Source organism: Alexandromys fortis, unplaced genomic scaffold (assembly GCF_014885135.2).
Source record: "Alexandromys fortis isolate MF-2015 unplaced genomic scaffold, M_Fortis_MF-2015_v1.1 scaffold_69, whole genome shotgun sequence".
Taxonomy (NCBI): domain Eukaryota; kingdom Metazoa; phylum Chordata; class Mammalia; order Rodentia; family Cricetidae; genus Alexandromys; species Alexandromys fortis.
In genome coordinates, this window is record NW_026067951.1 from 379,177 (window position 1) to 394,384 (window position 15,208).

At 41.5% G+C, this 15,208-nt stretch overlaps 1 protein-coding gene across 2 annotated transcripts in view; it reads left to right on the forward strand.

Moving 5' to 3' along the window:
- The window catches only part of Itga8 (integrin subunit alpha 8), a 174,179-nt gene that overhangs the window by 110,413 nt on the left and 48,558 nt on the right, over positions 1 to 15,208 (forward strand). For both annotated transcript variants that reach the window (XM_050150524.1, XM_050150525.1), the window contains exons 22-24: positions 520 to 599; positions 4,926 to 5,006; positions 13,684 to 13,789. In XM_050150524.1, coding sequence (XP_050006481.1) covers positions 520 to 599; positions 4,926 to 5,006; positions 13,684 to 13,789 — 267 coding nt within the window. The remainder of the gene's footprint in view (positions 1 to 519; positions 600 to 4,925; positions 5,007 to 13,683; positions 13,790 to 15,208) is intronic.

Here is a 15,208-nt window from a genome sequence, read left to right on the forward strand (position 1 = left end):
TCTCCTGCAATATTCCTTACAGCACACGCCCAGTCTACTTAAACATATAATAATTTTGCTTGTGTGGACTTCCCAGACCATAGCTAACGTACATGGCACACAGAACTCTGTAACCATCATTCTTGGTTGAGCGTCACTATATTAGACTTGCCACATGCATTATTGCATTGGCATCACAGCTGTGATCCCTACAGCTACACTGCATCCATCAAACAGAAGCACCACAGTTCTCTAAATCTTCTATATTGTGTTATTAGAAGTTCTACATCAGAGCGGTAGCAGAAGATGGGCAACAAGACCAAATAGAAAGAGCCAAAGTGTGTATTGAACTGAGTCTCCTAGTCGCTGTGGTCTCCTAGCAGATTCCCTCTTACCTCCCAGGCATCCCGAGTGGGGGATGGAAGGCTGTGATGGTGTTGGAGTAGAGTGGCGGAATGGCTAAGGTGGGACTGTCACATTGGGTATAAGGTCCTCCTGCAAACACCTTTGTGTCCCATGTGTGTTGTGTTTTGCTTTTAGTTTTCTCTGGGCCTCCGATTTGCTGTTCCTCGTCTTGAGAAAACAAATACGAGCATTAACTTTGATCTCCAAGTCAGAAGGTTAGTAAATCCTTACTTTGTTGACAGAACCCATGAATGAAGAGATGTGTGGTTAATATGCGCCCTGTTGTCAAGTACCTGTACATTAAAAATTCTCCTGGAATTAGAATCTAGACTCTCACCACCCCGTTCTTCTTTATTGTTCTCAATTATTTCACCGTTTTTGTTGTTGTTGTTGTTTTGCATTTTGAAAGAGATTAAGGCCAGGATGCAAAATAGTCAGATTGTGTCTTGAATAACTCCCCGCTTCTGTTGATTCACCTCCATGTTTCCTCCTTCTGGACACAGGACTCTTGTACTGTACTGTTCCGGACTGTTCTGTACTACACTATAGAGAGGAAAGTACTAAACCTAACCTCACTCTGCACTCAGCAGGCAGTCAGCTCATTCCTGGGGGCAATCTGGGAGAAGAAAATACATCTTCTAAGTGAAATCTTGTCATCTCCCAAGTGTTCGGGAAGGACTCAGACTCTGGATAGTGTGAGTGGCATTCTGTGCAGGTCAACATGACCTAACACTGTGTGGGGACCAGGTCCTTCACTAGTAACTAGTAGTCATGCATACAGCTGCCCACCTGTCCTATGGATCTGGCCATGGCCTTGCCCTTTCCTTTTCTATTCTGTTAACTCCTTTATGACTAGAAATATGTCATGAGCAGGAAGACTTCCAGAGAAATGAAGCATGCATGCTGGGTTTCCTCAGATACAAACTTTAGTGCATTGTAATGGAATCAATTAAATGATTCTAGACTCATATTAAAAGAAAAGAAAATGGAATGAAATAGATATAATATGATATAACTAATATATAATGCAGTACAATTGTCTTGTACATGAATGATTCCTTATTGAGAAATATAGATCTAACAAGATACCCTACCAAATGGATTTCTTTTGCAGTCAAGCATTTAAAAATCTTAAAAAAAAAACACTAATATAGATGGCTCATGGGCACTTCCAATTATTATTTATATTCTGCCTACCACGTGGAATCCTTGCTGAAACCATGCAAATGGCTGTAAAGTTGGTGTTTATTAGTTGGTTATCAAACACTATGTAATTTACCTTAATATCTTATAAGACAGAGAGATATTAGAGAATGATAAATTTTATGAGAGTTATTCTGTATGGTAGAATACTTCCTTAATAACTACATCAACTAAAGTTTTGATAAAAATCTTAGGATAAGAATTAACTGTTTAAATCTAAATGTGTTACCCACCCCCTCTCCCTGCCTCCACCCAAAGCTTTGATGCAGCTTTCCAGGGAAAGGAAGCCTTCTAGCTGGCTCAGAGGCTTTTTTCTCACCTTAATTAGCTTATGGATTGTAATTAGCTTAATTAGCTTCTCACCTTCTTGAATTAAGTGTTTTTTTTTTTTCTGGTGAATCTTAGGTGAATCATGTGGCCTCCAGATTTTTCATTTTTAAAATCTTGTGAGTGCATATTATCAAGTTTTAAATCTTAAAGTGTGGGCACTGATGTCACCTTAGACAAAAGCACTTGAGGTTTCTGTGTCTCCCCATCATTGTTGACATCATTGGTCCTTCATGGGTCTAAAGCCTTGCGCTACGGGTATGAGGCCTTTTGTCATGTGTGGAAAGATGCTCCTCTTATAAAAACTGAATCCATCAATGAAGGGTTAGATATGGCAGAATCAGAAATGACAACATGGTTAGCATGTATGTACCTTCTTCCAAAATCAAGTCATGATCATATTCCACTTCTGCTCAAGACAATTGTCATATTATTTTGAAAATCATAAAAATGCAGAAAAAAATTGGGTTATGCATCAGAGATCGAATTTTCAATGCGTTTGGGAAATAAAGGAGTTTGAGGACACCTCCACAACAAATACTAAAGAATTTGAAGGTGTTGATCTGCATGCTTTGCTCGCTAACGGCAAACTTGTAAGGATGCACAGAGGTGGCTTTGCATTCCAGTTAAATGTGTTCAAACAAAAACTAAATTAGGCCAAATGCTCCACAGTCCGCACTCTTCCATTATTGATTACCGTGCTCCACAATGAATGCCCCTTTACACAAGTTAAAGTCAGACAGTAGGTTGGCTTCATACACCAATTTACTTAAAATATTTCCTGTTACCAAATAATTGCATTAAATGATCTCAAAGTCCTGTCTCTGTATGGGGAACTTGCTCTCCACCCTGAAGTGCAGGACACAGTTCCATATACACCTTCGTGAACATCCTGGAGGTCGCTTTCTCAGTCATGGTTAAGTGACATGTAATGTCTTCATTGGCATTCCAAAGGCCAGAGCATATAGAAGGAATATTGGGAAACAGAAGTCAATAGGAAATGGCGTTGTATTAATAAGGAAAAAAAAATGTCTTTTTTATGTGACATGGGTTATAGTTACAGAAGGGAAATTCATCATTCCTTCTGTGGAACTAAGGGGATGGTATAAATAACCCAGGGTCTTATGATGATGGGTTGCTTGTTGGCATGTAGCTATGGTATTAGTGGGGGAAGTTTCCTTCCAGGAAAGATGTCAAGGAAGCATATGAGTTATATAGCAAGTCAGATCCTTCCTTGCCGGGAACCTTGCCAGCATTGCCACAGTGCAAAGTGACCCACACTGGCGTACTGGGAAAGAGCTATGCTCACTACACAATCGGGGACTGAGCTATGTCAGCCTCTGCTCTCGCTGAATTTCAAAGGAGATGGTCAGAGACGAAGGCTCAACAGATGAAGATACTTATTGTTAAGCCTGATGACCAAGTTCAATTCCCCAGGACCTACTTGGTTTTAAAGGAGAGAACCGACTCCTACAGTTCTTCCCCAACCTCCAGTCTCGTGCTGTGGCACACACATATACTCACATACACATATATAAGTGCCTAGATAAATAAATGTGATTAAAAAATCAAAACATCCTCTGCAACTCATCTTAAATTCAAGTTCAAAGACAATTTCCAGTAGTTGAATTTTTGAATGCTTTCTTTTTAAAGGGATAAAGAAGCCTTCCCCCCAGATGTGGTAATAGCGAAATTAGTGGTTGGAGATGGAACTTTAATTGGGGGAGGGGGGCTGGGAGTTCCTGTAGACTCCATCACAAGCTTAGCAGGGGGAAGTTCCCTTCAGGGAATGAGCCTGACATCTGCCAGTTGCATCTTTACCAGTGTTGGCAGTTTAAGTTGTCTCCTCAGTAAATAGAACCAACAAGGTCTTTTCAAAGGCACTTTGGAAACAACCCTCTCAGAGAGAGAGCTTGCCCACTGAAGCCAAGCAGCACTCATGAGAACCACAGGGCAGGCTCTCCCTTCTTACCAACCTGGCTATAACCACCACCCAAAGTGGTAGCTCCATCTCTGACTTCGATGAAGGCACAGAGGGAGCATGAAGTGTGGGTGGCAGCTACATCCAAGGACCAGGCGCTGCTTTAGCCTCTTGGGAGTTCTAGTTAATTTTCCTTTTAAGCCCTGACTGCTTCACATGTATTCTTTTTTTTTACAAAGTTCAGTTTCATAATTGATAATTAATCCTATTTGCTTGAGGGAAAGGCAGCAAACTTAAATTTTTCTGCCATATTCAAAGAGGAGTTACAAAAGTCATGCTGTCTCAAGACTCTTGAAGCATTTCACAAGTACCCATGTCCTCTGAACCGCTTGCTTATGCAATGCCCAGTTTTCTCATGCCTCTCAATGCTGTAGCCGGGCTTCTAATCCCTCTTGTTCCTTGCCATGGACAGCTCATGAGGGTAAAATGACTGTAATCACTTATTTTATATAGTAGTATTAACTTATAAATATAATAAAACACTTATTTAAATATTAACATTAACTTAAGAAATAAAGCATAAGGAAGATAAAAATTGCCGGCAAAACAGCATATTGTGTGACGCACTGTAGAGCCAAGCCCAAAAGTTTTCCCAGTTATGAGATGCCCCGAGTTATTTATGCCAGGTCTCCATTTGTTAGCATGGAAAATCTGGAGTTGACGGAGCTGTCATTTCCTATCTGAATGGCACTGGGCATGATGTGTAGGGAAGCAAAAGAATTTGTCTGAGGTAGAAGCAGGAAAACAAATGCCATTCAGTGCCCCTTCGGTTTATTCTAACTAAAAGGTACTTGCTTCTCCCATCGCCTCTGTGCTTTCAAACGAGGCGTCACCCCAGGGACAGCTGATTGGTTTCTATAGATCCCCAAAGCTCTTAGTGTCTCCCTGGACAAATGGTTATGATTTTGTAGAATAAATGCTGTGGTTTTCCCAAGTGCTGAAATTGGAAATGTGGTTTGCTCTTGTGATGTACAGAAGGTTTCTTGTGACTGTGAGAAAGTGTACTGAAATCATGTCTTCGCTGTTTCAGCTCCAACAAGGACAATCCAGACAGTAATTTTGTGAGTCTGCGAATCAACATCACCGCTGTCGCTCAAGTAGAAATAAGAGGGTAAGTGTGGTGCGTCATTAAGTTTAATTTTTGTATGTAAAGACTTACAATGAAGAACTAGACAAAACGACATTCTTGTTCAGTTCAGCTACTGGTTTTCATCCTTCCTGCTCAGCATTCGGCCATCAGCAAGCAAAATGAACCTTGTAAAACAATTAAGTCTAATGATATCAAAGCAAGAGATCACTTAATTGCCCAGACCAAGACTTTAGTTACCAAACTAGGAATACCACTAACGAGAAACGAATTGGATAGATAGATGTATGATTGTCCAGAGGAAAATTCTCACTTTCACTAGAATTGTTTAATGTGGTGGTCATTTAACCTTGCCCATCTTGTTGTGAGTTTGGAAAACTGCTAGCATGTTTATGAGCATCAATGACTCCGCATTCTGCATCCTGGTCTGTCCATCCATCCTATTCTTTGAGAAGGGGAGTGAGGAGGGAGAAGCTCAAGGGAAGTCTTTGAATGACTCCCAGCTGAGAAACCGTGCTTGGCGAAGAAGGAAATTGGGTCGTAGCAGTGGCTTGTATTGATTTTGTTACTGTAATTCTTCTCTCTTCGGATCAATAACAGCTAAAAGCGTTAACTGGTATTTTAATCCACATTCTCCTTGGGCTCCAGGATCCTGCTTGCATTCCTTTCCACAGGTCCTGGCTGGTGCTCACTCCTCCAGGATCTCTGCATGCAGAGCCGTTTCAGTATGCTCATTCCCTCCATGTATAAGTCAGGGGGTTGTGAACACTGCTAGAAAACCCTGGAAGCTAAACTATAGCCACAGTCAATCTGTCTCCGGAGCTCACTCCCAGTAACAGTGACTGTATCCCTCCTATGAGATAGTCTTTTGAACCTTATTCTATGACCTTGTTAATACTCACTACTGTGGGTTGTTTTGTTGTTTTTTTTTTTGATTCACATAAATGCTTGTGAGATTTGCCCATCTTAGCACCTATGCTTGTAATTCATCAGCTTATTGATACAAGAGTGTTATGTTGTAAAATTCCACCATCACACATCCATTCTATGAACGTTTGGAGCTCCCACACCCCTAATTTTTAGAACTTTTCATGCACATCTTCTGGTACAATATGGAAGAAATATGCTAAGAAGTGGTATTTCAAGGCCAGCTAGAGTGTGCTACTCACTTTACTGACTGACATCAAATCACTTGTAAATGACTTTTACCAAATCTCACTCCCGGAAGAACTGGGTGAAAGTTCGCTCTCAGGGTGGTCCAGCCTTAATCTCTGAGCCTGTTGGTTGAGTGAGACATAGCTGCTATGGCTATTCACATACAAGTTTTTGTTGGGATATTTGTTCTCCCAAATGGAGCTACTACTGAGTTATATGGTAAATGCATGTTTATAAGAGCTTGCCCAATTGCCTTGCGGGAGGCTGAAGGGCTGAGCCATGCCTTTTGTGAATTCCCATTAGGAAGCAAGAGAGTCCCAAGTCTCCCATCCATGCCAGCACACACACACACACACACACACACACACACACACATGCATGCACACGCATGCACTTGCATACACACGCATGCACATGCATACACACATACATTCTAGTATAGTAAGTGTGCATTTTAGAGTCCATTTGCTTAAGGACTAGTTGTACTCTTTATCTCTTCCAGGGTTGTCTTCCACTAGTCTCTCCTTTTTCCGTGAAGTATCTGCTTCGCTCTTTCATCCATTCGTTCACTATGAAATTGTTTGTCTTGTTAATGATTTGTTAAAAACCCCTTGCATGTCCTGGGTAGGAAATCGCTTGCCATGTATCTGGCCTTAAAATAATTTATCCCCGTGTGATGTGTTTGACTCTATATTTTCCTAACAATGTTGTGTAAAGAATGAAAATCTATTAACAGGTTTTGTCATGGTTTGTGTTGTTGTGTCCTCTCTGGGTAATAGCTGTCTCTCTGGGCTCACAGCAAGCTTTATCCTTTCCTTTCCCCAATGTTTAGCTTTATGTTTTTAGGTTCACAATTCTTTCCGGGCAACTTTTGTGGCTGGTGTGAGGTAAGGCCCTAGGTGCGTTTCACTCCTGAGTATCTCTTTCTTCTTGGCCTGATTGCTGGAGAGCCCACCATTTTACCCCTTTCATTACTGTGGCACTTTTAAAACAAATCATTTGCTCAAATGTAAGGGTCTAGCCCTAGATATTTTGCTGTGCCATGTGAGAGGGATGGGAAGTTTTGAAATGGCGGACCATGCCCTCATGTTTTGTTGTGCCATATAACAGGGATGGGAAGTTTTGAAATGGGGGAACATGTCCTCATGTTTTGGTAAGCATGTGAGTTGCAGTGACATTTTGTTGGTATCCTAGAATTTTTTTATTGCATATATATGTTGCCTGTGAACAAAAATTGTTTTCCCTCTTACTTTCCAAACTGTATATGCATAGCCAATTACAAAGTTGCGGATCCCCCAAAAGAACCGGATCTGATGGATGACTGATGTGGAAGGGCCCAGCCTCCCTAGACCTCTTGGATGTCAATCCAATCCTTAGGCAGGTGGTCTGGGCTGTGTAAGAAATCTGGCTGAGCAGAACCCTGTGAGCTAGCCAGTAACAGCCCTCCTCCATGATGAGCCCTGTGAATCAGCCAGAAACAGCCGCCCTCCTCCTGGGTTTCTGCTTCAGTTTCTCCTTGTGTTCCTGCCCTGACTTCCCTCAGCAATAGATTAATACCTGAAACTATAGGCCGAAATAGACACCTTCCTTCCCAAAGTTGTCTTTGGTCAGAACGTTGTATCACAGCAATGGAGAGCAAGTTAGCACAAGCACTGTCACGTCACACAAGCAGCTTACAGATCCCGTCCTAATCTATCAAGCCCACAGAAACAGGTTACAACTGGGGGAAAATCAGATTGAGCTCACCAAAGGAAGAAGGATATAAAGAAGGACCTGGACAAGTGACAAACTCTGGCTTCTCTTTGTCCTTGTCTGGAGGGTATGACCTACTACTTCCCCACACTGGTGTGTAACAGCATGCAGGGAGTGCCGCCTGCCGTGCCCTAAGCCTCAGGGGCAAAGTTCCCTTAGTCCTTGTAAAGAGGCATTATTGATGGATTGCCCACCCACCCAAGTGATCCATCTCCAAGCTGACCGAGATGATACGACCAAGTCTCCAGTGTAAATTACACTGCTGAAGTTTCTGGATTAGACACTATCACAGCAACTCCTCTTGCTGGAATATCTAGTGTGCCCAAAGCCTCAGACCTTGTCACTTCTGGCAGCTGATATCTTAGAAATTATCGTGCAGAAATGAGGACCAAGGCCAGACCTCTTCTTGGACTTGTTGACTGTCCTTCTTGTTCATGATGGGGTAGACGTGGTGCGAGGAGACATCCTTGCTTTATTCTCGCTCTTACAGTGGTTCAGTCTTTCATGTTTAGCCGGATGCTAACATTATGATTTCCATAGATGCTCTTTACCACGTTCTGGCTGTTCCCTTTCACGTTTTGTTCATTTTTGCTTGAGAACTGCTAGAATGAATACCTATTCAGTTTGTCCAGTGCTTTGCCTGTGTCTATGAAGATGATTAAATGGTTCTGTCTCCCTCTCCACGGGTCCATGAGCTGCTTAATTTTTGTTTTGAAAGTTTAAACTAAGCTTGTTTCTGGAGAAGATATTCCAGACTTGAATTGGCTAGAATTATGCTAGTAACTTTTATGTTTATTATGCTCATGAGAAGTATTGATCTGTCATTTTCTTATAGTATCATTTTCTTTCTTGAATGTCAAGGGATACCAGATTCATTGAATGTATTGGAAGCATTCCTACATCCAAATGTTCCTAACTTCCGAGCATCTCTCCAGCCTCAGCACCAGCACACACCCCACCCTTCAGAAGGCTGAGTGTTCCTTCTAGAATGTGTGCCTGAGTGTCATCCTCTCTCCCAGCCCCTTGTCTTCTCTTGCCTACCTCCAGCTGAGGTCTACAGTCTGGGTTTCTTGGTTTTTGACTCCCATTGGGAATTCTCTGGTCCCCCAGGGCAGGAAGTACTGATTTCAGAAGGGCCTGAGTAGCACTCTTTCCCCTCTCTTGACTTAGACTTAAACACAGCCTCGGACTTCTTGATACTGTGCCTCTCAGGGCTAGACCTATCTTCTTCCATCACTGCCTTGTTCTGGGGAACAAGGAGAAGGGTGGCTACTCTTCCAGCACCTGGCCACACATCTCTTTCTGCTTCTGCTCCTTCTTGTCTCTTTTGTGCTTTTCTGTGTTGTTTTTCCCTAGTGGATTTGATCTTTCTTTCTCCTCCACCGACCCCCGTTAATCTCTCTCTCTCTCTCTCTCTCTCTCTCTCTCTCTCTCTCTCTCTCTCTCTCTCTCTCTCTGTGTGTGTGTGTGTGTCTGCCCCCAGCTCCATCTCTCTCTTCTAGTTCTATCTAGAAATTCTATCTTTGGAATTTTTTTTTACTTGTAAAAATATTAGCACTATATATTTTTCTTTAAGAGTGACTTAATTGAGGGCCAGTGAGATGGCACAGTCAATAAAGCATTTGCAGTGCAAGCAAGTATGACAACCTAAGACCCAACCCCCAGCCACTACTCTAAGTAGCCAAGTATGGCATGCATCACTGCAGTCTTAGCACTGCAGGAGAAGAAAGAGGAGGCTCAGTGGGGCATGCTGGCCAGTGAGTCCTTTCCAGTCAGTAAGTTCCAGATTCAGTCAGAGACCCATATCAAAAACTGTTCTGGAGAGTGATAGACGAAGACACCTGCTAGTGCCACTGGCATCCACATACATGGACATACATAGGCACATGTACACGAGCATACACCACTCACACACACACACATGCATACTCATACCCACATGCACACACACACATGCACAGAGATGCACACACAAGCTTGGAAAAAGAATGACTTTAGCAACATTCTAAACTGCTGCTATGTTGGGTTTCCTTAGAACTCAGTTCTATTTTTTTGCTTTATAATTTCTCCAATTCGTCTGACTCAAGGGCAGTGACTTAGTTGTAGTACAGTGATATGGAGTTAGTAGTTAGTATTTTATTTTTGTTGAGTTTTAATTTCATTCCCTTCTCTCTTTCTCAAAGAAAGCCACTGTTTTAAAAGCTCAGAGGAGAAAATATAGCATTTATTTCTGCTGTCTCCTGTGGTTTCAGAATTGTCACTAGTGTTCACTTGTCATTGTTTATTATTTGGGTTGGGTGTGTTGTTTACTGCACCTCGGACCTTGGGTATGCTAAGTAAAGCTCCACCACACAGCTACCTTCTTGAGCTTCCTTCTACTTTTTCTTTCAAGGCAGAATTCACAAGTTTTCAAAGTGGGCCTTGAACTCACTCACTCTGCAGCCTTGGAGCTTTCAGTCCTGCTGGCCCACTCTTGAATAGCTAGAATTATAGGCCTGTGGATATCTGGGCTCACAAATCTCTGCCGCTCAATACTCTGTAGTTCATTTTAGTTTTACAACCCCAAAATTATAGAAACCAAGCTGGGTATAGTAGTGTATGCTTTAATCACAGCACTTGGGAGGCAGAGGCAGGATCTCTGAGTTTGAGGCCAACCTGATCTATAGAGCAAGTTCCAGGCCACCAGGGCTATACAGAGAAACTTTGTCTCACAAAACCAATAATAATAAAAACAATAATGATGATGATACCACGTATATTAATTGCTTTGTAATTCTAAATTTAAAATTTTGTAAATAAATTAATTTTTTTCATATAATGGGGATTTTTTCCATATAATGTATAAGTAATTCGAAGGCATTAAAAGGCTGTAACTCCTTTCATTCTCACACATTCGTCTTAGGGAATTAATGTTTCCTCACGTATTGCTGCCATCGGGTACAGTGAAAAAAAGAAATTTCTATTCCTTATTGGCAATAATCCAAACAGCTAATTAAACCCGGGTTTCTCGGGTGGATGCAGCTGTTTTAGTTGTTGCATTAATGTCCAACAATTGACCATAGTTTATTTTCTGACAGTGTAAATGTTCATTTTGGCCATATCGCATAACAAAACTCTGTCCTCTGATTATGCTTTTAAAACATTGGTTCCAATGTTTAATTCTTCAAGGAACAAGTAGTTGCTATGTGGAAGATCTTCCGCGGTCAGCCTTCAGGAACCCTCATTTTCTTTCCGTCACTGGAGTTTATTCTGAGCTGCTTTATCATGCTCTATGTTAAGCCCATTTTTATTTGTTGTTGTTTTAATAGTTTAAAAATAATCTTAAGTAGAGTATTTTTTTTTGGAGGGGGTAAAAGTACTTAGAACTGTTCCATTTGACTCATTACTACACGGCATCAACATTGTCTTTTAGCCAGTTGGCAAACAATTCACATGACAAAGGGTTGATTTAACACTGATCTGCACTAAGTAAGCTTAGCCTTCAGTGGCAACACGATGTAGATTAGGTTCATAAAGATTTACCAGAATACACAGCCTGTTCAGACTAATTCAGTGGGGTAGGCTGTATCGAGAGAGGAAGCAGCAGCACCCACGAGAGGGTGCAGCAGGTAATGCACTCGCTACCCAGCCTAAGGACCCAATTATTATCCCCAGGATCAAAACCAAAATGGCAGAAGTTCTGACTCATACAAGATATCCTCTGACCTCCACAGGAATATCATGGCAAATATACACACATACACACACACACAAAAAAAAAACCCACACACATGCACACACCATAGCAAATACACACGTGCATGCATGCACACACACACATGTTATGGAAAATACACATGCACACACACAAGCCATGGAAAATACACACATGCATGTGCACATGCACACCATGTCAAATACACACACACATGCACATATGCACACCATGTCTAATACACACACATACATGCAATGGCAAATACACACACACGAGCCATGGAAAAATACACACACACTCATGCTCTCACACAAGAATGAATGAATAAATAAATAATAAGAGAAAAAATTAATAAGAGAAAAACCCATGAATAACCAAAGCCTATGTTGGATTCTATCCATAGCAGGTAGTCAACCTTGTTCAAGACAATAAATGATGCTCTTTGCTATTTGAAATTAATAGAAATAGGAGACAGGTCCTATTATATTTTTAAAAGAATTTGCATCATATAACCAAATCCTCAGTTTTTAAGTTCCTGACAACAAACAAACTTCAACAATAGAAAAACTATTTTTATTTATCCCAGAAAAAAATTATTCTCAGAAAATGAAAACTTAAGCTTGCACTGAAATTCCTATATAAATGTTTGTAGAAATTTATTTGTAAGAGCCTCAAACTATAAACAACCCAGATGGTTCCCAGTGAGTCAATGGTAAACAAACCATACCATAGAATATTATTCAACGGGAAAGAGGAATAAACACTTAATACATAGAACAGCCTAGAAGAGAAAAAAATGCTGGAGTTACTAGAGGTTGCAGTAATTACTGAATGTTTCCAAAGCAGCATTTGAGACCCATGCAAGGATTTGTTCTGTTGAAATTAACTTTAGCTAAAAAAAATGAATATTCTTTCAAAGAGACCTTTTCTCAATAGAGTTCTAGAAAGTAGTATCTCTTAACATTCTACTTCAGGGGCTGGGAGTGGCTCAAGGTAAAACCCTTGCTGTGCAAGAATGAGGATCTGAGTTTGGACCCTCAGAACCCATGGAAAAGGCTGTGTGTGGCTGTGCAAACCCCACAACCCCAACACAGAACTGCAGAAGCTGAGGGACTCCTTGGGCTTGCTGCTGGGCCAGCCCAGCAAAGCCAAAACAGTGAGCGCAAAGTTCAGTGAGCTGTCCTGTCTCAAATATAAGGTGCAGAAGCAATTGAGGCAGACATCTTAGCATCAAGTTCTGGCCTCCACCTACTCCAGAAGAGGGGAGTACTTATAAGCGCATGTGTACTCACGCACACACACCGCACACACACAGGTACACAGGATGCCACAAGCTAAATTTCACTCATCAAGTTTGTCTATGTATACACTGGAAATGCTAAGTTAATTTTGCACATAGATGATGGCAATACTTAGTGCTGCCTCGTTTTTCCTACAAACTGTCTGTAAGACAACTCTAGGCTGTGATCACACTTGATTCTACCTGGTCCTGAGTCTGACTCTGCCCTCTTCAGGAACAGGAACCAAAAGACTCTACAAAGAAGGAATATATACAGAGTGTCCACTGGTCTATGCAGACATTTTTAACCAGAAACTGTATATCTTTTTATCTAGATATTGAATACATCTTACAGGAGCCTAGATATATTCACACACAAACACACACACACACACACACATCCTCTTTCTTACTCTGGGTTAAAGCAGGGATTATATAACCTCTATGCCAGGAGACACATACACATCTTACAAAGAGTGGATAGCAGGCTTTATAAATGTCCATATATGTGATGAATTGTTCATGTCCACTCAACAATGCGCTCTGCCCTGTTCCCTAGTCTAAGATGTACAGAACTGTAAAATGTGACTGGACTATAGGCCAGTGCATAAGAACACATGGTGCTTCTGTGTCTCCACTATTCCCTCGGTCATTTTGGCATGCTTTACTAACAGTGTCTAACCGCGTGTCAGATATAGTCCCAGGTAACTGGAGAGCAGTTTGCTTCCTCTGGAACCAGTGTAACTATATAGTAATATGCAAGGAAGACATCCTTAGAAGGCACTCATCAGTAATCAACCTAATATTACACATTCCAGAGTGTCCCACCCTCCGCAGATTGTTCTGCCCATCCACAACTGGGAACCAGAAAAGGAGCCCCACAAGGAGGAGGAAGTCGGTCCTTTGGTGGAACATATTTATGAGGTATCTATTTCTTTTTTAATTATTATTTTATCAAGTTTATGCATTGGGGGTTCTGCCTACGTGTGTGTGTGTATGTGTATGTGTGTGTGTGTACATATATGCACGGCATGTGTGCCTGTGGAGGCTAGAAGGTGGCATCTGATCCTCTGGAACTGGAATCACAGGTGGTTGTAAACTGGCTCATGTGGGCACTAGAAACTGAACGCAGGTCCACTGGAAGAGTAGCCAGTGCTCTTAACTCTTGAGCCATCTCTTTAATCCAAGAAAGTTATTTCCTATATTAATTTTTTGATGTTTTATTCATGTACTCCTTACTAATAAGAAATTCAAAGAACCTCAGGTCCCAGCTCAAGGTCCAAACATTATAACTTGTGCTGTTACGGCTATGGTGCCTTGATGAATAACTACCCATAGACTGGTATGGCTACATTGACTGTCAATGAGTGCCCTGCTGAATAACTACCCATACACTAGTATGGCTATAGTGGCTGCTGATGGCTACCCAGCTGAGTACCCAGAGACATAGACACTCAGTCCTCAGTGGTCAGATCTATTTCTGGGCAAGAAACATTTTATCTTATTAAGTGATCTTTTAAAAATATTTTTATTTGTTCTCCACTTAATATTTGGAGAACCTATTCATCAAAAAAAAACCTATTTCCTTTGATTGTATTTCTTTCATGCTTTCAGATGTCCTTAAGCTTACCTATATATAAACTAAATGTCATTAACTATAAAGTACTATTTGAATACTCCATTAATTAGTCATTTTTGGACCAAAATATAGATATAATTTATGAGGCAAGAACATGATAAAATGATTTTTACTTTTTTCTATAACTGAAGTTGAAAGTGAATGATTTATTCTGAGATCTGAATATTCCATGGGTTAGTCAACTGTCTTCAGAGGAAACAGCATCCTGCAAAAAGAGCCTGATGTTCTTTTCCCACACGAAGTCTTTTTTTTTTTAATATAATTTTTTATTGAAAAAAAATTTCCGCCTCCTCCCCGCCTCCCATTTCCCTCCCCGTCTCCCTTTCCCCCCTCCTCTCTCTCCTCTCCCCCTCCCCCCACCCCTCTCCCCCTCCCTCTCCAGTCTGAAGAGCAGTCAGGGTTCCTTGCCCTGTGGAAAGTCCAAAGTCCTCCCCCCTCCATCCTGGTCTAGGAAGGTGAGCATCCAAACTGGCTAGGCTCCCACAAAGCCAGAACATGAAGTAGGATCAAAACCCAGTGCCATTGTCCTTGGCTTCTCAGCAGCCCTCATTGTCCGCCATATTCAGAGAGTCCGGTTTTATCCCATGCTTTTTCAGTCGCAGTCCAGCTGGCCTTGGTGAGCTCACAATAGATCAGCCCCACTGTCTCCGTGGGTGGGTGCACCCCTCGTGGTCCTGACTTCTTTGCTCATATTTTCCCTCCTT